This window comes from Dromaius novaehollandiae, chromosome 1 (assembly GCF_036370855.1).
Source record: "Dromaius novaehollandiae isolate bDroNov1 chromosome 1, bDroNov1.hap1, whole genome shotgun sequence".
NCBI classification, from domain to species: Eukaryota; Metazoa; Chordata; class Aves; order Casuariiformes; family Dromaiidae; genus Dromaius; species Dromaius novaehollandiae.
This window is the reverse complement of record NC_088098.1, coordinates 153,197,302-153,225,267: the sequence shown is the minus strand read 5'-3', so window position 1 is coordinate 153,225,267 and position 27,966 is coordinate 153,197,302. Positions and strand designations below refer to the sequence as shown.

At 41.9% G+C, this 27,966-nt stretch overlaps 1 protein-coding gene across 5 annotated transcripts in view; it reads right to left on the bottom strand.

Annotated features, from left to right (window-relative positions):
• RASA3 (RAS p21 protein activator 3) overlaps positions 1–27,966 on the bottom strand; it is a 185,479-nt gene that overhangs the window by 123,622 nt on the left and 33,891 nt on the right. For 2 of the 5 annotated variants that reach the window (XM_026096947.2, XM_064503640.1), the window contains exon 1: positions 13,650–13,972. The exons of 2 other annotated variants lie outside the window; for them this stretch is intronic. In XM_026096947.2, the coding sequence (XP_025952732.1) occupies positions 13,650–13,704 (55 nt within the window). In that variant the 5' untranslated portion in view covers positions 13,705–13,972. Of the gene's footprint in view, positions 1–13,130; positions 13,252–13,649; positions 13,973–27,966 lie in introns of those variants that run through there. One more of the 5 variants, XM_064503616.1, reaches the window with a different exon arrangement.

Sequence of the window (27,966 nt, the reverse complement as noted above, 5' to 3'; positions counted from 1 at the left end):
GTCACAGTGACACAAATATCCAGGCTGTCATATCAGCAGAACAGAAGCTACATGTTTCAATGACTTTACTAAATCAGGCTTTCAAATAATTAGTGTAAGAACCCATTTATCATGAAGGTTAATTAGACAATTAATGAACTGATTAAAAAAAAACAAAACAAAACAAAACACACACACACACACCCCACACAACTGAAAAGGCTGTAAAATGAACTAAGCGGGCCAGGCCAAACTGTTATGGTTTAACATCTTGAAAGTTTGGGACTGAACTATCCGATCTGGATTATCTGAAGAGTACAGGTCAACAGCAATACAATCACACTGTCTATGGCTAAGCCTTATTAAATAAATCGCTTATTTGATCCTGAAGTCTGAGCATAACTTATAGATCTTTCAGATGCCCCACTAATATCACAAAAAATTCACAGCAGCATCTTCTTTCCTGGAGCTACTTTAAAAAGAGCCTCAACCTCCTACTTTCTTTCCCCAGCAGCTCTGGATCATAGCTTCACGTTACCCTCCATCGACAGCTACCAGATGCTCCACTCCTCAAAGTAATACCTGAGTATACTCTTGATATTGACCTGTTCTGGTCCCAGAGAAGAATTTTACTGTAACATCTGTCAACCCACTGGCTCAAAATCTTATTTTGAAGTTTTATACTGTCATCACCTTCATCCTCTCTACATGCAGGCCTAGTTAAGCATTAATCTCATGTTCTCCAAAGAAAATTATTATTCAACAAGCAAGTAATACTGCAAAGCAAAAATCTAACACAATGGTTAGGCTATAGCTCACCCTTCCCATACCCTACTGTGGCTGCAGCTATGAACATACAGTGCTCCAGCACAGACAGTTTCAAGTGTATGAAGCTGGGGCGACAAACATCCTGTTAGGAGCTTCTCACCAACACCGACATACTTGTTCAGCCTCTTAAGGGACATCTGCAGTAGAAGAACAGCATGGACTTCTTGTGCTATTTTCTAGCTGCATTCACCGTAAGACTCTCTTCTCTCCCTGCCACGCCCTCCCTCATTTGCTATACGATTTCTAGCTTTGGGGGAAAATGATTCAGGAGGTGAGACACCAAAAAAACCCTGGATAATGAAAAACATGTATCTATGCCCAAAACAATGATAGAAAGAAATACCAAATAAATGCACATGACATCTGTGCTGGACTAGAATGCTCAACTATGCTTCGCTTCGGTACAAGCCCAAGCTGCCCTAACACAAATAGCCCAAATCCTACCCCAGGCTGCCTGATACCGTAGAAGACACTGTATTAGCATTTGGTCATAGGACCAAAGACTACCAAAGGCTTTACTTAGGATGCAACAAAAGCACAGATACTTCACCACCACCACCACCTCCTCCAAAAGCAGGAAGGGAGCCAAATCCGCATCTTTGAAAAAGAGTTGCAAGGTCCTGCCTTGTGACTGACCCTGTGCTCTGAGGGGGCAGATGGAAGCTCCCTCCCCAGCCTCACATGAAGGAGCTCAGGAGAGCAACAAGAGCACAAATGTAACCCAGTGTTCAGCATTTCCTCCAGGCAGCTCACCACACAAGTGGTGTTTAGCTCATACTCTAAAGCACCTAGTTATCCTCATGCACTATACGAGGAGTTTTGGTGTCCCTGTAGCCTGGTACTAATTTGCAGCTATGTAAGCCCTTATTTGGATGAGTTCATACATGACCCTATTTCATTTTGCCATTGTGGATGGTCTATTAAGCACAGCACTTGCTCCTATGGGCTCCCCAATGCAGTGCATGGTACTGCTGAAGTAGGGACCCCACCTTACAAGCACTTAGTACTTCTGGTTCAGTGCCAGAAATCAAATGGCCACAGTGCAAAAAAAGGACAAGGAGAGTTTAACATCATCCAACTATACCTGAGTAGGAGGATTTCATGGAACGAGGGAAAAGAAAAAAAGTGCTCCCCAATGCCAGGAGTTCACTTTGCACAGGAAAGTTATGCCTATACTCAAGAGAATGAAGATTCTGCCTGCCCAAAAGTACAAGTCTTAATTATATGCAAGACTTGAACACTAATACCTATTACCAAAAACAGGGCATCGGCATATCAAAAACTTGCAGGTGTATCAGGAGACTCTCATAATAACAACTTATACAACAACTCCCACTAGGCTATTAAAGAGATTGGTTACCGTGGAATTCAAAATTTAAGTTAACATTAAAACAGTCATCCAGTTAATTTTTTTTTTAAACTTTCAAACCTACACCTTTCTGGAACACAGTTATAGAAGCAGGTGTAAAAACACACTAATTATCAGCTTGTTAGAGCTTCATCTTACTTAAATTATTTTGCTCTATCCCAATATCCTAAATTCCCCCAGGCATTTTTATTGCCTGTCAAAAATTTCTGCCTCACTACTCAAAAACAGACCAACAGTACGCAGTATCAGTCTAAATAAAAAATAGCTTTTTCTCTCAAGCAATTTTGCTAAATAGACCTAAAAAATAAAAGTCCACAGGGGGATGGAGCAAGGGTAAGTATATCACTTACACTATTCTGTAATCCAATTCCTTCAAACCCTACAGTGCAACTCAAATTTCCTGAAGCTCACCACAGTCACCACTCCAGTCAGACTCTACACATCAGTACGAGAGAGAAGAGGCATCAACAGTTCCCCTAGCTTTAGTCACGGGTGGGTTTGTGACTACTGCTCTAGGTCTCTTTCTCCACCACCAACTCTAAAGCACTCATAGTCCAAGTCTGTTCTGCAGCAATTCCCTGAAGCTCCTGCTCCAAAGTATTGTGCAAACACTGGCCTACAGTCTCAGCGGGAACTTGGGCAATTTTGCTTGACCAGTGTAAACACCCAAGGGCAGCTGGCTGGCATTGGGAAGCAAAACTAACTACTTGGAACATCGTCTACAAACACAGGGTAAAACTAACACATATATAGAGAAAAAAAAAAAAGTGGTGGTTGTCAGCTCACCTTACTTTTGGGCCAAGAAATCCTAACAGAGGAAAAATGTATTTCTTAGAATATCTTAACCTGGTATTTGAGTATTATGCAACATCAGCCAAGCTCCCAAACATCAGTATGTACACTAGGAAATGCCGCTTCAAATTTTGAAAGGAGAACAGATCACAAAGTTGGCAGAAACAGCTGATGGGTCCTTTTCTGCTCATCTACTGTGGAATACTTTCACAGAAGTCAGAACTTAGCCACTGTGTTCATGGAGGCAAAATGCAACTCCTCCTGATCTCAGGTAGTAAAGCAGCTTAGAGTCAAGGGCCCAGTGCTGCAGGGGAAACATGGTCTCAAGGAGGTCTCCAAGACCAGACTAGGTCTAGGCTACTGAGAATTTGTACAGATCAAGACAAGGACCTTACTGACAGTCAAGGCTAAGACTTAGGGAAGTACAGCTCTTTTCTGACTTGAACAGACCAGATGCATTTACATGCTCTGCTGACAGGCAGATTTCAGACAAACTCTGGAGTTTTATGGTTCTTTCACTATTTTTCCATACCTTGTGGGAACAAGAAGCACTTCCCTTGGTTTTCTTACCAATATATGGCATAAATAAAAACTACACATATTTACGAGCCTTTTAATGTAATCAGTGATGCACTGCTGCTGTTAGGGACATTAAAAAAAAATCAAGAGAAGATAAAAAGCTACTGGAGTCAGCAGATCTCAAAATCTGATCTGTAGAGAACTGACAGGTCCCACAGAGACAGTGTTGCTTGTTTCTACCTCCTAAACTGCATTAAAAGAGGCAAAATCAAAAGGGAAGGGAAAACAGCTTGTGCATTTACAAAGAGGAGAAACAGTGCTCATAACACAAACCACATCTTAATAGCAGGCGTTTTGTGAAGAAGCTTTTGAACCTGCAATGTACCACTACAGAGCTTTCATGACTACAGATATCACATACTGAGCAAAGCTCCCCTCTTGTAAGTAGCAGTTGGCAGATGACAACAGAAGAATGAACCACTGGACTATAAACTTCCATTTTTTCCGGAAAACTTGGATAAGCTACTCATATAATTTCAGGATGTGAATACGCATAAAAACACAATTTTTAATCAGGTGTTTTGCTGGTAAAACAAAACACAATGTTGCCAAAAATAAGAGCAATTCTGTTAGACCACTACATTCCCTCTCCTTTTCAGTCAGTACTAGGTTTCTACAACAATTCAATTTACACTACAGCATCTGCTGGTTTAGGGGATGGATTGTATTTGTTCTTAGATCCACACCACTCTGAAGTTTTGTCATACTCTCAAAGCTCAGTTTTCCAAGGTCATGTTCACGTGTTCTGCAGCAGTCACCAGCTTTTCAAACCAGAATCTAAAAACAAGCCTAAGAAGTCACACTCTGTGTCTCCTGCAAAATAGATCTAATTTTGTATCACGAACTACTGATTGTTCCAGGGCTAGAGAGAGATATTAAGGGAGCTTTTATACCATCTAGCATATTTTTCTTCTCTTTCTACCACCCTCCTTCCTACAATTCGACAAGCTGAATGACTGCCAGAAAAATCAGCGAAACTATTTTTCACTGAAATATTAAAACAAAACATTTTAGAAGTTTCATGATACCATTCAATTATGCTGTTAAACACAAAGAACATACAACTATCTTTAAGAAGTTACCAAATGCTTTAAAAAAAAAAAAAAAACGCATCTTAAAAGAAGATACCAAGAGAAATCACTTTCAAAACCCTGCACTGTAGCACTGAATGACACAGGAAATGAGGAACAAAGAAAGGAATTTCATAGATTCCAGATGTACTCTAACACCAGCTGGGAAATACAAGCAAGAATCAACTAAAGCCTTGTAAAAAGCTACCACTAACTATTTTCTTCTAGAGCTCTTGAACAAAAGTAAGTAGCTGTAAACAATTTGAAAATAGAAATATTTTTAGAAGAAATTAGAAACAGTAGTCAAAATAATCTTCTTCCCCTCTCTCCTATTTTAAAGGAGTTTAAAACCCAAGCCTGAGTGCATCTGTTTTTCTGGGCTGCTTTTATAAATATGAAAACTCTGTATGCGCAGCCATAACAGAAGCACAACTGTAAAATAAAGTATTTCAAGTTGCCAGTTCTCCTGTACCTGGAATATGAAAGCTGAATGATTTCCCTTTCTTACGAGTTTCAAAAATATGAAAGTTATTTGTATTATATGCCTTCAAGACAGCTATAGAGAAAATGGAATTGCATGGGAATTTAAATTTGTAAAATGCCAGAACATAAATTATCAGTCACTCAAACTTTATTCCTTCAGTTACAAATTCAAAAATTAGAGTGGATAAAAACCCTAAATAGAACTCATTCACAAGTTCAAAGACCATTCTGCTCTCTATATAACTCATGGTCTCCAATGGTCCTTTCCTGAAACACAGACTCAGGCCTTGTAAAGCAGACTCCTTTTAAATGGATTAAGATCTCTTTGAGTAACAAGTACAATGACAAATGGACAAGTATATTTCCTCCTAAAGGCACTTTAAAAGCGTGAGGTTACTTCTTCTGGAACACAGACCTGCATTAGAAGATCCTCCCTCCTCCTGTTATTTGAGAAGTAAGTATTCTGCCTAAATGAACTTCAAGTCCTTTCTCAAATTTGCTGCACACAGCTAATTTGAGTAGTTTCATCAAATGTTTCATCTGTCCTGTAGGGCCTATTACAGGCTTAGAAAAAGTAAAGCATGTTAATATTTTATGCAAATTAAACATTGCATCAAATGTTACCTGCTCAAACCTACCAATCTTTCCTACGTAAGTGAACCACCCTCCTCCTTTACACTACTGAGCTTCCCCATTGCATCATACCCATCCTTTTCTGCTATTTGCAGTGCAGTCCCACAGTTGCACTCCCCAGCGGGTAGGGAACAAGCAGATGCAGCTGGTGATCCAACGGAGGGCTCTTCCCTTTGCACCCCTGCCCTCTGGGAGAGGGAATAACCAGCAAATGGAAGAGTCTCTAGCCAGAGAGACCAAGATAGACATCTGATGCCTGGAATATGAAAGTAGAGAGGAGCATTTCTAACCAACAGAAGTTAGTTAGAAATTAAGCAAGTCAGACCAGGCTGCAAGTCTTCGATATTTTCATTCTTTCCTCAAAAAGACCTCAAAAAATATAAATACACTATACTATTTTCCTTTTCAGATAGAAAAGGTGTGTGTGGGGGAGGGGGGGGGGATGAAAGCCCTCAAAATTTCAACTGAATCTTTAAAATATTTTACATTTGACTATAATCCACAAAAAAATTCCAGAACTGGAAATTTTCTCCTATTTTCGCTTCAGCATAATTTTAAATCTTTTCATTTTGCCCAACTTTCACCCAGAGAATGTTTTAAAGGAGGAAAACAACATATGAAGTTTCAGGGAAGCTGCTTTCCCTTGGTAGAGGTTAGGAAGGGGGAGGAAGGAAGTTAGATTTGTTTTGTTTTTATTCCAAAACAAAGCTTCTAGCTGGATCCTAAATTCAGTCACCGGTCCACTATGCTGAAGAAATCAAAGACACTGTTGAAAGAACAGATACCTGCTAAACAGATACACTGTTAAAGAACTGATACCTCACAGTTTTATTAAACATTGCTAAAAAGCAGGTGAGAGCTATTCAGAATGTGAAAGCCTGTGACCACCTTTTCAGTTTAATAAAATATAACTTGTTATTACAGCTAAGCATATACCAAGCTTCTCCTTCATTATAACCACAAAATGGACAAACTCCTGGTACTAGAAGGTTTAAAAGAACAACATTAAGACATAATAGGGATTGTTTTAAAGATTGTTGATTGTTAATGATTGTTATATATGCCTTGGGTGACTTGATCCCCAGAGTCATTAGCAGGTCACTGGCACACCAGCACACACATTTTTCTTCTACATATATGGCTATTTAACTTTTACTGGTCTGAAATCATTATGACTAATATAACTGTCTGCTACTTACATCTTTAGTATTCAAAGACAACAAACCTCTCTGTTTATTCTAGGGCTTCTGTTCCCTCACTTGCTTCTTCCTCTTGCACAGGGAAACAGCACTTTAAGATTTATTCTCTAAACACACCCATTTGCAGAGGGTTTTCTCACAAGGGAATTGTCACAAAATTAGAGGTATTAAGTGCTCCTTAATAACTCTAAGTGGATTTAGCCTCATCCTTCTTTCCCCCTCTCCAAGAGAACAATTGCTACATGAGCTACTCAAAGATTTAAATTCAGCTCTCACAGAAGTATAACTATTGGCTCCTACAGAATTATTCACAATTTACATCATTTTTTTCTGGTTAGGTATAAAGATGATAATCAACATTACACACCTCAGCTTTAGAAGGTGAGTGTCCATGATGGAGAAGTAACAGTGGGGCAAGAGAAACCAGTATCAGTTAACACAAGCCAAAACACCTGAACTGTCATAGGCAGTTAGGGGGTCTAGAACTGAGCTTGAGGTGCAAGTGGTTTTCAGGTGGAAGGTCTTAGAGATATGTATATCAGTTTGTCAGATTATCCTCTTGGTGATCTCACTGCAGTTTTAGCATTTGTGCTCCACAGCAGCTGACTGAGCCCATGTGTACTGAGACTAACAAATACAGCACCATCAAGAAAACATGAACTACAGGAGAGTGGACTGAAGGGCATAGCAAGACCCAAGCTGTCTTGTGATATGGTCAGTTTATGGACATGAAAGCAGGAGATGCACCTGCTGTTGCCTCCTCTGCATGCCCCCCATTAAGCTCCTGATATTTGTCCAGAGACAGTTCTGACATTCACTCGAGTGTACAGATTCAGTTCACTAAAATGGAAGAAAACTATATCTGATAAGAAAAAAGTTATTCAGGTTTTATTTGGCCTGCTTTGCAAATTGAATTGGATTATTCTGTCAGCAAAGGAGCATCAGAGTCAACAATGGGTGTGTCTGAGGCAGAGGTGTGCGAAGAACTGGGAGCAAGATGAGCAGGGAAGGGGAAAAGCAAGACCTCCCTCTTCAGCAGCAATGAGCTAATAATTTGGGTTAGCGTATCATGAAGCCATGCCTTAGACTGCACCTACTAGGAGAAAATAACAAAGCAATGGGTGAAATACGAAGGAGATCAGCACCAGCAGAACACAGATACAGAAATACAGCAAGATGTGGCACAGAAGCAAATATCAAGAGTGCCTAACCTGATAACTTAAGGACTAGAACATTTGTTTTCCACCAATAAAAAGAATAGTCTGGAGAGTCATTTCAACAGAATGAAAAGTTTCCAAAATCATTTTCTGGAAAACAGTGAAGCTAAGATATCCAGCACTTTTATAAAAGTCCTCATGTAAGAGCATTTGCTACTTTGACCAGCAGATAATCACCTCAACAAGCTTCTGAAGACAAGAAAACAAAATCGCTATTAGTTCTCATGACAGAGATTAGAGAACACTTTTTTTGTTTTAAATGTATTTAATTCCAAAAGAGGAAAAAAAATCTACCGTATTTGATTCCTGACATTAGATGCGCTGAGCAAATCTGGTTTATTGTTTCACTCATGAGAATTCACCTCTTTGAATCCTGAAAGCCAAGTCACATTGGCTTCTGCTTCAACATACAAATCATTTTTTATTTAAAAAGCAAATTAACTTATAGATAATTTGATGTTAGGCTGGCAGTCCCAAATACAAAAATCCTCCATTTCTTCAAAAACCAAGTTCACTCAAGTAAAATATTTTCCCCTGTTACATTATTTTCCTTCTCTCGCTCGGAAGGACTATGCTTTGAAGACAAGTTTGCTCTCCATGTTTGCTCCAACCATGGCCATTCCTGACAGCCCACGACAAATGGTCACAGCTTGCTATTCTTGAAAGACCACTGGCCCCAGCTCTTTTCTTTCAGCACACTGAACAGCCAGAACGCAATAAATATCAAAGTTGGCAGAGTCTGAAATTTTGAAACAAAGGTGGAAAGTCCACATATCCTATTCTGTACCCTCCACAGCTAGTGGCAAACTCAAGCCTTAAACAGTTTTTTAGCATTGCAGTCAGCTGGTAACACTGTTGCCATTTTATTTTACCTACACAGCATCAGTTTAATCTGTGCTTGTTAACTTTTTAATGTGCAGAACTGATCTTGTGAAACCTTGAATATATATATTCTGGGTAAGATGCAAATAATTTTTCTTCCTCTCTTCATTTGTTGGTCTACTGACTTTGAAACAAATCATTAGAAAGTCATCCACATTTTTATAAGAAACATTTTGCATTTTCTAAATAATCATCTTCTATTAGATACATGGGGAAAATTCTCTCATTCTAAAAATATCTAGTCAGCAACCTTATGCCCTTTTTACATGAGGATAAATCCATTTACAGTATTACGCGGTGAACATATTTAGTTGTACTTACTTACTTCCATGAGTAACCACTTAAGGCACTAAATCCCAAGAGACAACATTAAAAGGGACATCTTCTCAAGGCAAAATGGATTTCTCTGATGAACCTTAGGATTATCAGACTAAGAGAAGCCTTAAGTTTGTCAGAGACAAGATGGTTCCTCCTTACCCTTAGAGAAATGCATAGAAGTATTTCTCTCAAACACTTATCCCATACCAGGTTTTATGGTGAAAGCGCAAGAAATACCTTCTCTCGGCAATCAATCTGCTTAAGCACTAGTATACTGGCACTGAAGCAAATACTCATTAGCTGACTTCACCTAAGGCTCCCAGTTTCCCAAAGAAGGGTTCAATTCCTTTTGCAACATCTTCAAACCCATAGCTCTGTATGCATTTGCAAGGAAGGCACAGTAAAATTGGACTAAACTAGATGGTACAATCTACAGACCAGCAACCCTCACTCAAACAGTCAACTAGATCACTGCAGTGTAAATGAGACTTTTGAGTTCTCAAAAAAATGGTGGGTTTATTTTCTGAGCGGGGTAAGTTGTGAGTACAGCACCAACCCAGGTCAGGTAGTAGCAAGCCTTTATAGGACAAAATGTTAAAAGTTCATGTCTCTGATTGCATACAGCACTAAGGAGAGACCATGCTGCCAGAAGTCCCACATTTTAGATAATGAACTCAACACTTGTAACCACAAAAGGTCAATCCCCTGGTCCTTTCCAAGAATGATAAAGGAGATTTATAAATCTACAAATGTCTTAACCCACTGTAAGCACTCACGATGTATCAGCTGACCAGAGCCGTAAGCAAATAGGTCCTACTCATGAAATTGAGGCCTCTGATAGTCTTGTACTGTACAATATGCTCCCGTCCCAAACCCATCACGCCAAGAAAATACAGTATCGCACCATTATTACTCCAAAGCTATGGGACAGCTTAATCTATACAATAAGCCAAGCTATAGCTAGAAAAATACAATTTTAGGGCAGTTTGAAGAGTCTTAGACTCCTAGACAACAGCACTAGATTTTAGGGACAGGAAGAGCTAAATTACTTATTACATTACAGTGCAAATTCACAAATGAGTAGCTTCTCTAAGTTTTCAAGTATAATTTCATGAAGTAGATCCTGACACAAAGGGAGCCATTCTCTGCTAACTAGAATACAGTCTTCCAAAGCAGAAGTGCTGAATATGAGCCTTTAGTTTTTCAGTTGAAAGTTTAAATCGAACAGTTAATGTCATTTAAGGAGAGGAAAAAAAGTAGCAATCAAGAACAATATATTTATTAAATATTATTAGCAGTAAAATACAAGTCATGTTGTCAAGCAGAAGCACTCTCTTTGTAGTTTTTCCAGCCAATCGTCAGCCATAGAGCCTTATGTTGTTTCCTTTCAGGTTTTGAAACACTGACTCATGGAAATATCAGCACTGCACACTTCCTCAAAGTGGCAATCTTATAGGAAGTGTTTGTTTAGTCTTACATGACACATTGTTTTGTTTATGTATAAGGGATTCCGGTAAAAATAATTTTCAATTAAGAAAAAAAAGAAAAAGACAAGACGACAGTAGTTTCAACAAAGGGAAGCCAAAAGAAATCAATTTCAAATGGACTTGAGAACAGTATTCATATTCACACAGAAATTACTCTCTTCTTTTCACTGTATGATACCTTCTTGCAATAGACATGAGCAGAAGTAGTGACGCACAGAGTTCTCTCGATTCAATAACCACAAAAGAAACCAGAAACTGGACAAGAGGCAGCACAGTAGCAACTCCTCCTAACATCGCTACCCACAATGACAGACTTCACGTTGTTGCTCCACATCTTCAGTATCTCAATGAGGCATTTTTGGAAATGGCACATCATTGGCAGTGCAACCAAATGAGGGAAACATGGCATCCTAATGACCTCAAGGGTTCACATTTTCAATAGAGAACAGATGGCACAAGCCAAATCCAAACAAGACTAAAAATAACACTATTCAGAACGGGGAAGCATTTAGAAGAACTGGGATAAAACTCCCCATCTGGCTAAATATGGCTCATTGTATTTACCCATCAGAAGAACAAGTAATACCAACAGTGGAAGATGTGCCTTCATTTACCTTCAGCGTCTTTGAAATACAGTATGGGACCCTACTATGGCTATACTAGGATATTCAGATATCTCTAGGCTATGAATGTTTTGCACAGCCTGAAGCCTCCAAACTGCACCAACCTCTCTATTTAGAAAGAGAAGTCACCATGTGTACTCCACCCTTATCTCACAGTGTGTTTGCACTGATTCTTCAAAACATCAGTCCTGCATTTCATCATATTCACACCAAGGCACACTTATATACCAGCGCCACCATTCAAGATTTGCCAGCAGAAATGCTACAGACCCAGAAATGTCTTGCTAGATCATGCAGAGAATACCGGAAAGCTGGAGATTAGCTGGAATTTGGTTGTGGAACAAGCTTCCAAAAAAACAGAACTGACTTCAAGGCTGACCACTTCTAGAGCACGATAAATTAAAACAAGTCAAGAGGGTAAATAACTTCCCTCTCTTCAAAAGATTGAGAGCTTCCTATCACTAGAGAAGAAAGAAGCCCACAAGATGTTAGTGAATGGGAACTGCTAACAGACAAGTTATTTTACTGTTGGGAATACCTGCCAGAAGTAGTGTCCCTCTCTCTCCCTCCAGTACTCACCATCGCCTTTCACATCTACACACTGGTGTCTTTTTGGAGGGAGTCAACAAGCCTCCATACATAATTTCTACTAGATTTCAAGATCAATTACTTTACAAAGCCCACTAGACTAGAATTACTTCCCCAACCCATCAGTAACCAAAGTAATCCTGCCACTTCTGTTTTTCCCACAAGACTTTCACAAAAGATAGCCAGCTATGGAAAATAATTCAACTTCTGAAAACGAACCCCATAAACTCCTGCTGCAAGAGCTGATTAATATGGCTTCAGATACTTTCCAAAGTAGAAAGGAGTTTGCTTTTGCACGCACTTACTATCGCCCTCTGCTGTACTACAGCAGAAAACCTGAGGGCAGCAATGCTCCCTGCTGCTTCAGGCACTGGCGTTATACTCGCACTTCGTGGAGTGAAGATCTCCTGCTTCGGAGGGAGAGATGAAGCCCCGGCGCACGTGCGATGCTCAGTACCACGCGAGGGGAAGGCGAGGAGTCCTACTGCAACAGCACACGTTAATCAAATGCTCGGGTCTAACGCCGGCTCTGGTAACTGAAGTCAGTAGTAGGATTAACTTCAGTCAACGATTTAATCACATTAATCTCAAGTCTCTTGCTGCTGCTATTACCTCCGATCCTCTCTGGCGCTCAGAGAAGTCCTCATGCTCTAGTCACGTCAGTCGTTTAGGTACGATAACGTCGCTGTCTTCTTCTCAAAACGTGAGAGACAGCATCCTACGTTTGAGACCCTGCTCTCATTCCGTTCACAAAAATCAGCAGGTAGGAATAACAAAGCAACAGCAACAACTCGCATAGGCTTTTTTTCTTAGTCTAACGTGACAATTGGCGGTTACAAAGTTGCTTTTACAAGCATCAAAAGGCAAGCGGAGATTTTTCAAGAGGTCCAGCTCCCTCAGTACCCAGCACCGGGGGTCGGCACTGAACCTTTCGCTCCCTTCCCAATTCCCAGCCACCAGCAAACTGCTCCCTCCGAACACGAGTTTAATTCTGTTACGGAAACGAGGGATTTCGCTACAATCCTGCACACTCAAAACAGTACCAGAGAGAGTTTAATCTGCACTGTGACATTTGTCGCTTACTTTCTAATAACGCGGCTTGGAGCGCAATCAACAGCAGGAGTAAGAGCGAGGCTGCAGACGCAAACCGTAAGAAAACACCAAGCGGCAACAGCCCGGCCGGGTCCATCCAGCGAGGCGAGGCTCTGAGGCACGGACTCCTCCTAACAGCCGCTTTTTTCCTTTTTTCCCCTCTTTTGCCCGGTTTTACAGCGGCTTTGCCAGCGACACGCAGAATTGAGACTCGGCGACCGCGCTCGCCTTCAAACTTTTAGCACGTAGCTTAGCAACGATAAAAAAAAAAAAAAAGAAGAATAGCTAAAATCGACCTAACGCCGCCGGGGCCGCCCGGACGGCGCACCGCGGTGCCGGGCTGTCACCGCGGCCCCGGGGCGGCCCCAGCACCGCACCGACGGCCGCGGGGGGGAAGGGGACGCCAGGGCGCCGCCCGCCCCGCCGGGAGAAGCGGCGGAGCCCTGCGCCGGCCCCCCCATCGCCGAGACCCCCTGTCGCCGTCGCGGCCCCCGCCACTGCCGCCCTCACCGATTTTAATCCTGACGCTCTGGAAAACGCGCAGCCCCTCTTCCTCCACCGCCATGGTGCCGCCGCCGCGCCGGGTGCTCAGCGGCGCCGCGGCTCCTCCGCCGCGGGGACGCGCGGGCCGGGGGGAAGGAGGCAGGCGAGCCCCCGCCACGGGACGGAGGGCGAGCGGACGGCTCGGTGCGCGCCGCCACCGGGTCCCCTGAACGAGCGGGCGAGCGGCGGAGCGGAACGCGGCGGATCTAAGCGGAGCAGCCCAGCGCCGCCTCCCGCCCCCCGCGCTGGCAACGCCGCCGCCGGCCTCGGCAGCGCCCGCCCCCGCCCCGCCATTGGCCAACAGCGCTGCCGGCCGCGGCGCTCATTGGCCGTCGCCCGCCGGGGGCTGGGAGACAGCGGCGGCGGGGGGAGGCTGCGGCGCTTTGCAACAGCTGGAGCGCGGCGCGCGCCGCCCACCCAGCTGCGGGGCGCCGCCGCCGTCGCCGTTCCTCCCGCGGCCGCCGCGCCGCCAGGAGCCCGCGGCACCGCCGAGGCGGGCGGGGCTGCCCGGCGGCGCCCGGCCGCTAGCCGCGCCGGGGGGCGGCGGATCGCTCTGGTTCCGCCTTTCGCTTCGCGCCGCGGAGGGAGCCCCAGGGGGCAGCGGCGGGGCCTGGCTCCCGTCGCGGCCCGGGCCGACCGTTGGGAAGCAGCCGTTGGCCCCTGCCGCGGGGCGCGCGGCACGGTGAAAGGCAGGCGGCAGGGAGGGATGTTCAACGCCTCTTTCCCCCAGAGCCATGAAGAAAGGGCCGTTGCGCTGGCCGCAGGTTGGGACCCATTCATTAAGCGGGGAAGTACCACCATATTAAATAAGCAAAAACGAAGCGAGAGCTTGGGAGCTGGGAACGGGCCAGTCTGTCTCCTGGTGCCATTTGATCAGCAACAAAGCTCGCTCTACCTGACTGGCATGCGAAGAGCAGGGACATCAGATTTCGGACTTGCATGATTATACATTAAATGGCAAGAAACAGAGCCCATGTCAGTACTTGGTGCCAAACACTGGGCCCTGTAAAGTCAGCAGCTGCAATATCCCTCGCATAAGAATCTGGCAAAAGAAGAGCAATATCAGAAAAGCCAAAATACTTAATATAAAAACTACATGTCCATGTCCTTACATTTTCATGGCTAAAACTTGCAAGTTGCTGGGGCTGAAAAAACACTCTAACTTGTGGTGGCTACTGTAGCACAGCAATAGAGCTCTATAGATTATGTTTAAAAAAATTCTGGTACGTTTGGTGCAGATGGTCATAAACCACCTCAGGAGGCTTAGACCATCCCTGCACCAAATAGCCTAGTCACCTTACAATCTAGCATGTCTGAGAAGCACAACAAAATGCTGTTTCTCAAGGCTAGAGGGAAGAACAGCAAAAGCTTTCCCATTCTACCTATGGATTCCAGAAGGAAGAGAAAGGCAAAGAGACTAAGGCCAACCTGTATATTGGTATGTTGAGAAGCTAGTATGTTGAAGCAGACAATTAAGGGACAGCAAGAAATAGAAGGCAAATCCCTGAGTGTGGAAGTCACATGAGACATGAAGTCCGTAGCAGAGCAGTTGTCCAGGCAAGCTAAACGAACATAGTTCTGCAGTCCATCATTGCTTGAATCACTGAAGGTACAACACACAACTGATTTCCTTATTTAAAAAAGGGGAGATACTGAAATATGTAACAGCAGATGAAAACTCAGGAAGGAGCTATAAGGGCAGTGGAAGTCAGCTCAGAGGAAAAGCAGAGGTATTTAGTTTTCCAGCACAGGTAGGGGCCGGACTCTGAAAGGAAACTGGCAAGCTCAGAACCAAAAAAGGAAGCAGTGAGTTATCCTAAGGAACTGCCTGATTTACTGTGTTCTCATTGTCTGTGTAGCCAAGTGACATACATCATTTGATAAAAATATTTGTATAGCACAGGACTCTGAATTGATTTTATAAAGCAATCACAGGCTTCCATTTACCAGCATCCATGACATAAATCCCTCCTCCCCTCTGCAATATATCCAATGTCCTCTTACCCTCTATTGCATTATCTCAGCTCTCTCTGCTGTCTATAGTCTCCATAATGCTTCCAGCTCACTGCAATACTTCAGCTCCTCCACCCACAGGTCCTTTGCATCCCCCATGATGCCTTCAGTTCTCCTTCTGCTAATAACCTTTAACATTCTCCCACCATATCCCTATTTCATTTATCACAATACTTCTAACTCTCCTATTTTTGTCTCATCTTCTAGCTGGAGAAGAGGCAACACATGCAACAGCCAAGACAAGAGCTACAAGAATGCTGATCAGATAGCTCACAGTTAAAGAAGTCCATCGACTCAGACTGGCTAGCCTGTTGTTGCCTCTCAGATGCTGGATGGGACAAAGTTTTGGAGAACACCTGTTTTACAGGCTTGTTTTAACACTCTGTATGTTTTCACAGATAAAGAGGAATATACAACGGCTGTTGCTTTTGCTCCTTCACCACACATGTACACACCTTGAACATATTTGCACAAAATAAATACAGGCCCAGAATCACCACTTTGAACAGGAATGGCAAACAACTGTTATGCAGGATGCTGTGCACAGGCAGAAACAAGCTTTTGGCTATAAGTGGACAAACTTTTCCTATTGTCAGGATTTCTGTAAGTTGACCCCAGACAAGTTCACAAGTTGAGCCAACAGATCTGTTAAAAAAGAAAAAGTTATCTTTGTACCTGTTGTGATTCAGTAACCAGGGAAATAACTTCTACATGCTGATAATTGGAACTCTGAGAACTTCCCCACCAAGATCGGAGGAGGGACATGTTTTCTTGCTGTGAATATTTACAGACATCTCACATAAACCTCTCACTTTCTGTCTTCCATATTTGCCATTGGTACATAAGCACTTCAATTGGCTTCATTTCCCAGTCTGAAGCTTCTCTCACCTGCACAGTGTTCACCCCAAAATAGCGTTATTTAAAAAAAAATAAACTTACCAATTCTTTTCCCAGCCTTTCCTGCTGAAAGGGTTACTCTCAGCAGATACTCAGCAGACTACCCTTCCCAATTTGCAGCTGTGCTCTTTTCAGACAGTAAGGCACTCCTATCTCCTTTACATCCAGGAAGGAAAAAAAAAGCTACCTACCTATACCCAGTTCGTGAAAAAGACGATACATAAATGTCCCACACCCCTTTCTTTCGCACCCAAATTTGGAGTCAGATCCCACCATTCTTAATAAAAATCCAGCATAAATCCACCCTGTTACCTAAGGTTGCCCTCCCATCACTGTCCTCAGATGCTCCTTGCCACCTCTGTCTGTGCTAGCACTAATGCTCATGAGGATGTGTGTTGTACCACATTCGTTGGTAAAAACTGTCATGAATACCATTTGTATATTATGAAAAACAAGAGGCCCATAAGCCATGACACTCTGAAATGATTTGCCCATGATCACGAGCAACCTGATGACAGAATATCCCAATCCAAAGGTGGGACTGGGGCACAGTGGCATGCTGGGCACCTTTAGGAGAGTGTGCTCATCCAAAACTACATTTCCAAGCTTGCAGTGAGGATACTACTGGTTTTCAGGGTGGTTGAACTTTACTAAGAGCATGGACACATCCAGGAAGGCTGTGACAAAATTAGAAAACAAACAAGCAAACAGACTTTCCTTTAAATCTTAGTCAAGCATCACCAACTTCCAAACCTAAGCATAAAAGAAACTATCAGGATGCCTACAGAATCAATCACCAACAGTGAGACTAGCCCAACAATAAAAAAAATGCCCAAAAAACCCTAGTTATTAAACCTAGTTATTAAAAATAAACTTGGAGCAAATGAAAAAAGGCTGGCACCTTCACTATGGAATACATCAAGCTTCTTTACATCGGAATTCACAAACTGTTGTTACTTGTGGCTTGCTGTGCTGGCCAGCTACTCTTCTGGTTTCCTACTAGCCCTTTTCTGTTGAAACCCTTTGACAATGCTTCTGTGCATCAGTGTGAAAGTCTCTTTTCTGTCATCTTTCTCTCCTTCCTTGACATAGGACTAAAAGCTCTTTGCCTCTCCAGTAACAAACATCTATTTCCAAACCTGCATGCCAAATAGTCCAACAATGTAAATGAGAGCGATGTCAAAACTCATGTATGTTTAAAGATGTTAAATGCATTATAAGAAACAGTTCAAAGAATGTGCATTGCTTTTTCTGTATCTCCATTGCTGAAATGAAAGCTCAGCACCAGCTTATCACATGCGTGTGTGCATATTACAGATAACGTGCGCATGCAACATGAGGTTTGCAGCTGCTAGCAGTCTGATCAAAAAATCTAGGCAAAGCAAAATGCTGTTTTTTTTAAGATGCGGATGAGTCTGTTAATGAAAATATCTTTTCCAACTTCTCTTCATCCAAGCCATATGGGTTTATATTATCAGCTCTTCAGAGGATTCTTGGGTCTAAATTAGACTACAAAGAAGGTCATTTTCTGTGACTCATTTGTGCCAGGCAAGGAAATCATTTCCTCTCCTGATCTACATGATAGCTTTCTCCTGGGAGGAAACAGAATATATGAAGCTTTCTAATCTCCTTTTCTATTATGCAAGAAACTGACAAAATATGCATCTACTATTCCTGGGATACCACAAACTTGCTACCTCTATTTATGCGGCATTACTGCTTCTTTACATTTTTGAAGGTTCCTCTCATTATGATCACCAGAAAACAAGAGGCTCTTACCAAATCCATCCATAGCACACGCATTATCAAACTTTTGTTCAGAACAAGACAAGACAGAACAAAAAGAAAAAGGAATGGGAGGGGGTGTGGAGGAGGGAACAGGGACATTTTGATTCTTTTAAGGGAAAAGATAAAGAATAAAGTGTTCTGGAAACAGAAAATAAATAGACTGATGGAAACATCATGAATCTATCTACTCTAAATTATTCCACTGATTTGCTAAACAATCTTAGGGAAATTTATGTGTAATTCATTCTCCCCATAAATGAAATGGCAACAGTGGCAACTCCCTCACTTTTGTGAGGTGTTTTATGTTGTACATCTGCATTGTGCAATGGAACTACTAATCATTTTAATCTAAAGAAATAAGCGTCTCTTAAAGACTTAAATGTTGCCAACATGACAACCATCTTTTAACTGGGGAAACCATGGAAATTCTAAGCTGTACAGACCAGAGTGCTCCACCTTGTCAGATGGCTGACAACAGACGATCAACTTGTTGGGGCAAGGACCACTTCAGAAGAGCAGCAGTACCAGGGGATCTTTGCCTAGCCCAGTATCCTCACTCTTTAAGTGTGCATTAGCAGACACCTCAAAACACAGTTTAAGAACTGGAAAGTAATGTTTTTCAACATACTTTCACAGCTTTCAGTAATCTACAGCTTAGTTACTTCTTGATCTAAAGGCTACTTCTGTATAGATCTTCGCAAGATCCTTAGCAGCTCTTGAAAGACATTTTCTCCTGAATGTATGTAATCGCTTTTTGAATCCATTTATATTTTAGCCTGGCCAATATAAATTCCACAATGTAATTATGAATTGCAAGAAAACATACTTCTTCTGTGTAAGTCTGTTGCCCAATAACCAAAAATCACTTACATTTGCCTCCTCCAATCATGATCTCATAGACCATTTTCATATGTCCCTTTCTCAACTCCCACACACCTCTTCTCAGAGCTGAAAGTATAGTTCTTTTTTTTTTCTTGTACAAAGGCCTCTGATCATTTTCTGTACTTCTTTCACTTAGTTATTTTTAAGGTGCAGCAAACAAAAAGTACAAGCAGTATTCAGATATGGGAACACCAGCAATGGATGCAGTGGCATGACAAGTTTTTTTGATTTGCTCTTTTTCTCATTCTTAATAATTTCTAACATTCTGCTAGCCATTTATCTGACACTGAACATTCAGCTGATTTTTCCACAGAACATGCTTTTGCTGACATACTACTGCAATAATTCCAGCATCTCCTGAATGCTACCAAAAAAGAAAAAACACCAGAAATAATCAAAGTCTAAAAAACAGATCACTTGGAAGCATTTATAAATTGGCAGTGGCAAAAAGGATGTCTTCTATAGCAGATATTCATTGTTTATGGTTTTAAACCTGATTATGCTGGACTTTCACTATATCAATGTAATCTGGTAGTAATGCATTAGAATTGATTTTTTAATTTTTTTTCTAAGACCTCTCAATAATAAGGCACTACTAAAATAAATGTTATTGTGATACTATGTCTTCAGAAAAGTGTAATCAAGCAGTCTAAAAACAACACAGACTAAAAACAACACAGACTATCAGGAATTCCCAATTTTCATTCTTCATCTTCCACAAATGTTCTCTTGAGTAAATCTCTAAAATTCTCCACCCCATTATCCCCATCTGCTAGGGAGATATAAAAACAGTATGTATATACTTTATAGGTTAATTAGATGGCTATAAAAAAATCAAAAGAAAGAAAAAGGGTTTGAGAACCCAACTTTAGTACCTACGTTTGCAAAATCTGGCAAAAGCAGCATTAACAATAAAATGCTCCCTTTTAGTCTTCATCAACCCGCAGTTGCTAGGTCATGCCAACAAAACATCCTGATCCAGAACTGCCTCCGAATGCCACTTAATAGATCTCTGCAGTTCAATCTGCTAATGCAGGGGCTCTTCAGCTCTTGAACACTGAGCATCACTTCGGAAAAGTAGCAACTATTATGGCAGATATCGTGGAAAACACTGCCAAGAATAGCCTACATTTTTTATATATGCTGTTGGGGATCTGATGTAAATAAAACACATAAAGGACTTGATTCTGGTAACATTATGCAACTGCTTAATTTTATACACACCTCGCTGACTTCACTGCAACTAATCAAATGTGTACTGAGAAGACAGCACGTAAATACTTAGCATCATACTGCTCAGCATGGCAAAAAACCCTCATTAGTGAAAAGATCTCTACAAATTACAGGAAACTAACAGTGGCTGCTTTTATTAAAACAAACATAAAACTGCAGCCCATATGATAATTTTGTAGCAAACAGGAGCACATTTTGCCTGGGAGTGCATGGCTTGGCCTACAGCTACCTGGCTTCAAAAGAAAAGGAGAAAACCCAGAAAGGTCTTGTGCAGGGCAAGATAAATCAGTAACTATATAAGGCAAATGTTGTATGTAATGAGAATTCACACTGATTTGCCTGGAAAGAGACAACCTGATTGAAGTGGTTGAAATGATGAAGAGTGATGGGAAAACCAATCACCCCCCAATGGTGCCTTACCCCAATCATGTGGTAGCAGAGATGGTGATTTCAAAGGAACAATATATTTGAAAGAAATCTAAATAAATATTACTTTAATGAGAATTAAAACTATGATCTGAGAACTCGCAAGATATTGTGGCTGGATTTGGGGAATAGTTTTAAGGGCACTAACAATATCTAAACCAGGGCTAAGCGTAGTTATTATCCATATTGAGGAGCTGCATGACTACTCTGACTTGTGTGATCCAAGAAACATTTGCCCCTGACAGAACGCATAGGGAAGTGAAGATGTCTCTAGTAGTGCCTTCGACTCTTACTGACTGACTGGCTAGTAAATCCACGCCTTGCGGTAATACCTTTCACAGTTAGATAGTGCGAGTGGTCAAGAGCTTTTGCTCCAGAAGTCCTAGAACTAACCAGTCCTGCGAATCAGGAAAATGCTCCAATCCTTTCTCTGTCTTCATACAGAGTGAAGTACAGCAGAAACATAATGGATCTATATGAGTAGGAAAATTAAGAATCAGTCTGTGATTATCTATGTCTCCAAAGGTTAGAAGTTTGCATCTGACATACTTACAGAGGAATGAAGAAGTAGCAAAGAAATAGTTTGTATGATTATAGTCTGGCAAAGAGAAATGCTTTGGACCATTACACTAAATGGAAGAAGAAAAGGAAGAGGATGATGACAAGAAGGACGTTTTAATTAACAAAATGTGGACAAGGGAGTCAGCCGCAGTGACAATGAGAAAAAACAAGTTTCATGAAAATACAGAAGTGACAAAGCATAATTGAAGAAAAAATATGGGAAAGACTGGAAACTACTGAGATGGCTGTTACTGAACTCTATATATGTATTTTTTTTAATATATCTATTTACACATACACACACACTGGATAAAAGTAGATCTATGCATGAGAAGCAGGAAAACTGGGGACTGCCCTGCAGTCACAATTTTTGGAGAAGATCTCCACTATGGCCTCTGTGTACAGAAAAAAAAGCCTGTCTACCTGTTGATCTTACTGCTTGCTTTTTTAAAAAATTCTCACATTTTTGCTGGATGTCGCTGGAACCCTGGGCCAGGAAGAGGCCAGAAGGGGGAAAGAAAATGGCTTTAATTACAGGAAAAAGGGGCCACTCAGAACTGGTTGTTACAATAGCTGAGACAATACAACTCGTTTTCATGTTATATGATTTTTACATCTATGTTTTTTAAAAAAGGAAGCTTTGCTCTTTTAATCCTTACTCACCACTTCTAAAAATTTGTCAACCTCATGTCATTCTAAAAATGTAACCATGATAAAATCCCAGTCATTACAGTTGGCTAACACAGAATGTTCAGGATTCCAACTGAAGTTTAACAACATGAAATACCTTCTAGTTAAACTTGTAAAACTATTGTGTTCTGGGTCATATCTGCTTTATCCAAGTCTATAAACTTTGCTTTCCTATTAAGGAACAAATCTCTCTATCTCACATAAAAGATTGTAATATAATAAAATTGCACTATGATCTTACAGGAAAAAAACAGTGATTAGGTGCAAGAATGAAATGTGGTGAATTTTATTGCAGTTTAATAAGGATACATCCATTCTCATCTCTCCCACATTAGCCTTTTGTGTAACTGCTGTAATTAAGTGAAAACAGCAAATGATCATGAGAAAAAAAACCTGAGCAGCATTGGAGTTTCTACTTTTTTTTAAATACATGATACTGCTGTTTATAATAAATATATGACTGTGTGGACAGTCATATAAATGCTGTATTTCACAAGTAATTGCATATTGGCAACCACAATCATCACTTTCATATCTTCTTTGCTTATATGTCACCAACTAATCTGCAGTTCCCCGTGTTCTTTATTAGAACTAATTTGACAACACAGGACTCCATCCTTATTCTCCCTCTCCAAAACTTCAAATCCCCCTAATTCAGCAGCAACAATAGTATCTCTTCTTGGGGGACTGTTAGGAGAGCTCCTTCTCCAGCATCATGCCAGCCCCGGGGTGTTTGTACAGTCCTCAGAGTGAAGCCAGCTGGATTTTACTACCAGTATCTACCTGAAAACACCCATAAAACAAGTACCTCTCTGCCTCCCAGATATGTCCCAGTTTTGCGGCATAAGCAAGATATGTGACAGATAATATAAAGTTTACACTGACTTTCATTGAGAAGCTTTGCATAACTCATCCACAGCCAGCACTGTGAGTAACACAGCTTTCCCACATGCAGCTCTAAACCTTTTATAGAATTTTCCATGTAGTCACACACTTACTATGGGTCAGATCCTGTTATCTTCCACTTGGTCGAAACTCCCATTGAAGTCAAGGCTGGCGGGTCAGCTTGCGAATGCCATGCTCTCCTCCATGAATAGCTCCCATTGAACTCACTGCGATTAGTCATGTGAGTGAGTAACTCCTCACTAACGAGTAAAAGGAGCAAAATCTGGTCCTCGTTAAGGACTGCTAGTCTGAAAAATACTTCACTTGGTGAGTAGTACCACTGAGGCAGAACAACTCCCTCGGTGAGGTGCTACCTAACAAAATAAATGTGGCACAATTTGGCACTATATTTTTAGCATGTAATTCGTTAAAGCAGTGGCTAATTATCTAGGCATGACTGCATGGAGAAGCTCTCTCCCATCACAGTACATGAGCAAGGATAATCTTATACCAAGAAACACAATTAGCCAGATGGTTATTTGGAGCTTTTTGGAATAGAAGCAATTTCTCTGATCTGAGAGATTAAAAATCAAAGCTGGAAAAAAAAATCATACCACACTTGATTCCCAAGTAGTTAATTACATATTATCATGGGTAACTACTAATCCACTCCAATTATGCAATCTTATTTTATCACTGTTGGAAACACATTTATAGCCACTATAGAATGTGTATATTTAAGTCAATATCTGAGTAAACAATCTGGAAAACACATCATTTGTACCCAGATTTGGTTACTAGCATGATTATCATCTGCCACCTGCTGGAAATAGCTATGATATCTCAACTTAGTTCCAAACACCGAAGGTCTGGTCACTCATCAAACAAAGAACAAATGTCAAGGAACAAAATATGCTCCTTACACCCAAGAGCATACTCATCTTGCACCCAGTGAGAAAGTTCAGTTTGCATGTGAGGGGATTTATGTGCATTCACATAGAACCCATGCCATACCATTGCTTAAACTAACAGAAAATTGATTGGCAGGGAATAATGCTATTTGCCTTTATCTGACCAGAAAGCAAGATGTAAAATCTGAAACTAATGTATCCAGCTAATATCTCAGCACTAGCATAGCACTATAATAGATCTGAGAAACAGATCAGAAGCTCTTGCCACCATGTTACCAATGGCATAATTACATGTCCACCTGCACCATCCTTATAAAGGATTTCTTCCCTTACTCCAGTTCAAATCTTGAGGTTAAAGAATGAGAGAACCTTGAAGAGTATTGAAATTTGGATGCTCAGCAATGATAACACAATTCAGCAGTCTGCATGTTTTGAAGTGTTTTATTTCACACTCAGTCCAGGTACTACAATGAGCATTGGCTTTCAGGTTGATTTGGTAGAGGTTGGCCATTCTGCCCCATAAAACTCTTAAGGAGAGCAAAACCTTCCTGTCCGAGACATCTTCTCTCACTCAAGAAAAGGACGGTCAGAGAGCGAGGGTTTGGATGAGATATTTCCCGAGGGCCAGAACCATGTAACTTACTGCCTCTGTGCCAGTAAGCCAAAGTAATCCAAGTAAGCCAGAGGGTAAATCCAAGGGAGCATCACAGGACTCACTTTCCTCACTTGCTTGTGTGGAATAGGCTGAACAGTAGCAGGACACACAGGTAAGACAAGCAGTTCTTGTCAGTGTGCTGGCATATTGCATCTGACTGTGGCCAAGGATGGGGCTAATAGTACTGGTGTAATTTTACAGTTGTCAGGTCTCCCCAAACCAGTGGGGAGAGACAGACTATAGCAGGTACAACTATATTGGTTTCAGATTTTTTTTTTTTTCAGAAATCTTACCCAGGCCCTTAAGCAGATGACTTTTATGTGCCTAACAGGTTTGGAGGAGCAGCCTAGAGTTCACATTTAGCTAATGCTTGCATTCAGGGAAACACAGTGCCTTTCTCTGAGTATTTTTCATTTATTTCTGAGGTAAAACAAGGAGAATCAAAATGAAGACTGGGAAGCAAATGACTTTTGAAGACTATGCAGGTCTGCAGGATGGAGTGGAGAAAGAGAAAAAGCAAAGACAGTTCCAGGGACCTGATAAAATTCTAACTAATTCCTAGCTTTCTCCACTAAATTGTTTTAATCTTTATAAAGCCATCATACGTTTAGAGCAGGAAGAAGCAGCATAAGCCCTGCAAGCAATATCACAGATCTAAAATACAGAGCAATACATTAGCAACAATTAAGAGTGGCCTGTGCTTTTGCATGCCTCCTGCGGAGCGGAAGGGCCAGGCCTGCCCAAGGCACGTACCGCCAGGCTGTTCGTCCCATCGCAGCGCGTTGCCTCGCAGCTGCAGCATTCACACCATGTGTATTAACCACAACCCACTTCTGTAACACGTGTACCACTGTACACCCACCTACAAACGCACAGAACAATGTTTCTGTTGGGATTTGGTTTTAGCCACAAGCCCTTGCAGCTTCAGAGTGCTTTTCTGTTCTTGCATGAGGTCCAGGCTAGCGATGCTTCAGGCCCCTGCAAGTTTTCTCTCTCCTCTGTGCTGCTCAGGCAGCTATCACCTTTCTTCCAGCAATGTGGGCCTTGGCTGTGCTGGCAATTTGCCCTCATTCCAGCCACAAATTTAGCTGTGCCCCACGCTGATGAGTAGGCTGAGGTTTGCTCTGGTAAAGTCTGACAAGATTTTGATGCAAACAAAAAAAAATGAACAATTTAGAAAATTGACAGACAAAGCAATCAGCAACACCCCCACGCAGCACATGCAGAAATCTTCCTAACTTTGCTGTAGTTACATTGATATCCAGAAAAATGATAAATTTGCAGTGCAGACAGGGCACTTGGCTGAATGCAGGTGCTCAGCTTAGAGCAGCTGGGCCTGCTGGGCTGAGTCATCTAACCTGCAGGAGCCCTCTGCGTGGACTGCGGGCCAGCTTTGTGGCTCTGCAGCAGTAAGAGTCACCCCCAGGCACCTTCCCCAGAGCCTGCTGGGCTTCCCCAGGGGCTGCTGCTGCTGGGGCAGAGGCAGCTCAGCCTTTTCCCCAGGAGAGGCTGCAGAGATGGTTGTGGTGGCAATAGCTTGTGTCCAGCCATGCTCCCTCCCCGGTAAGGATGGAGGACAGAGCCAGGGCCCTACCTCTGTGCAAGTACTCAGCAGCACCCACCCAGTAAGATCAGTCTTCCCGAAAAAGCTAAGGACTCCTGCACAAGCAAATTAACCTTAACGCACAAGCTTAGTCAACTGTCAGACAGTTCTCTCCTCTCCCCTTCTGCACCCCGTCATGAAAATCACTAAGAAAAGTTAGTTGTAACAGCTTTTCTACTTGGCATTTCTGCCACAGATCAAGGAAATCCTGGATCTTACCAAACATTGTCTAAAAGATTTAAAATTGTGTGTGTGTGTGTGTGTGTGTGTGTGTGTGTGTGTATAACTCCATATAATTATGGCAGTGTTTTTCTCTTCCTCTTCCTCTCTTCCCACCCCTTTTCCCCTCTCTCAATTTCTCAAACAATAAGTGGGAAACAAACTTTTCTTTTTCCCAGCCAAAAATTAATTCCTGCTCAAACCTTCCAAAAAGGGTCAAGTATAAAGGAAGCATCTGGTAAATCTGCTTTTGTATTGCAACAGGAGCCATAGCCCTCCTGTCCCCCTCCCTTTGCACCACTCAGTACAGCATGCACTCATGCCATGCTGGAAAGGGTTTACTCTGCTGCACACGTGCGCACAGACACACACGCTGCATGACTGCAGTCAGTTCTTAGATGGAAGTCACTAGGTATGCTGCATGCACAGGCAGAGAGGGTCTCACTCACACCAGTAGTTTTTCAAGTTGCTTTTTTTATCCCCCAACTACAGATGGACTCTTCAGCTACTGAGTCGGGTGGTTTGCTTATGAGATATATGATAAGGGTGTGTGTTTGCAGGGTCAAAGTCACAACTTTGGATCCTATCATGTAACATACTGAACTGACAGAAAAAATATGGCTTCCTTCAACATCTCTAAAAGGCCTCATTCAGGGAAATGCAATGAATGGCAGAAGACTGGGCCTCATCCTGAAGCACACCCACGAGTGACTTCAATTGTGCAGTTCAGTCTGTGCATGTGTTCAAAATCAGGCAGGCTTAGACACTTTGCAGAATAAAGGCAGGAATTATCGTGACTTTAAAATAACTGGTAAAGCTGTCAACAAAAAACAGGACTTACTTTTCTCTTCACATCTACAGAAAATTTTTAAAGCTTTAAAAATTGTGTACTCAGCCTCTTGCTTTTTCTATATATATGTACAGATTACACAACAAAAGCAAACTGGAGAAAATGCACTTCTGGTCAGGGTAAACAACAGTATCTCCAAAAACACAATATATATTGGGGGTGCAGTGGGGGAAGGAGCATCTTTTTCTTTGACTCATTCCATAAGGACTGGGCCGTTAGCCTTAGCTGCTGCTGCAGTTGGCAACTCCTAAGTCAGCATCATCTGTTCTGGCAAAGACACCAGGAGAGGAAAGGGCAGCAATCCACTAACCTCGCCACAGAATTCAAGGGGGAAGTAACTCAAGATTCAAATTCCTAGCATCAGTATCATCCCACAGAGTTTAGGGCCCTATATGCTATACGAACAGGTTTGCTCAAAAATCAGACCAAAACAGAAGGAAGACTAAAAACCAGGCAACACCACAAATCTATCAGAGCAGTAAGGTGCTGAGATCTCACAAAAGGAGCTCAGCATGTTCCAAGATGCCCCATTTAAGAAGCAGACTAATATTCTCCACCTTGCTTTTATGCTGCAGAAAACACAACTCTGCTTTGTATGGAAGCTGTAGCTATACAGGTCTTGATACATACCAAAAAATGTTTTTTGGGGCAAAAATCTTCTTACCTTCATT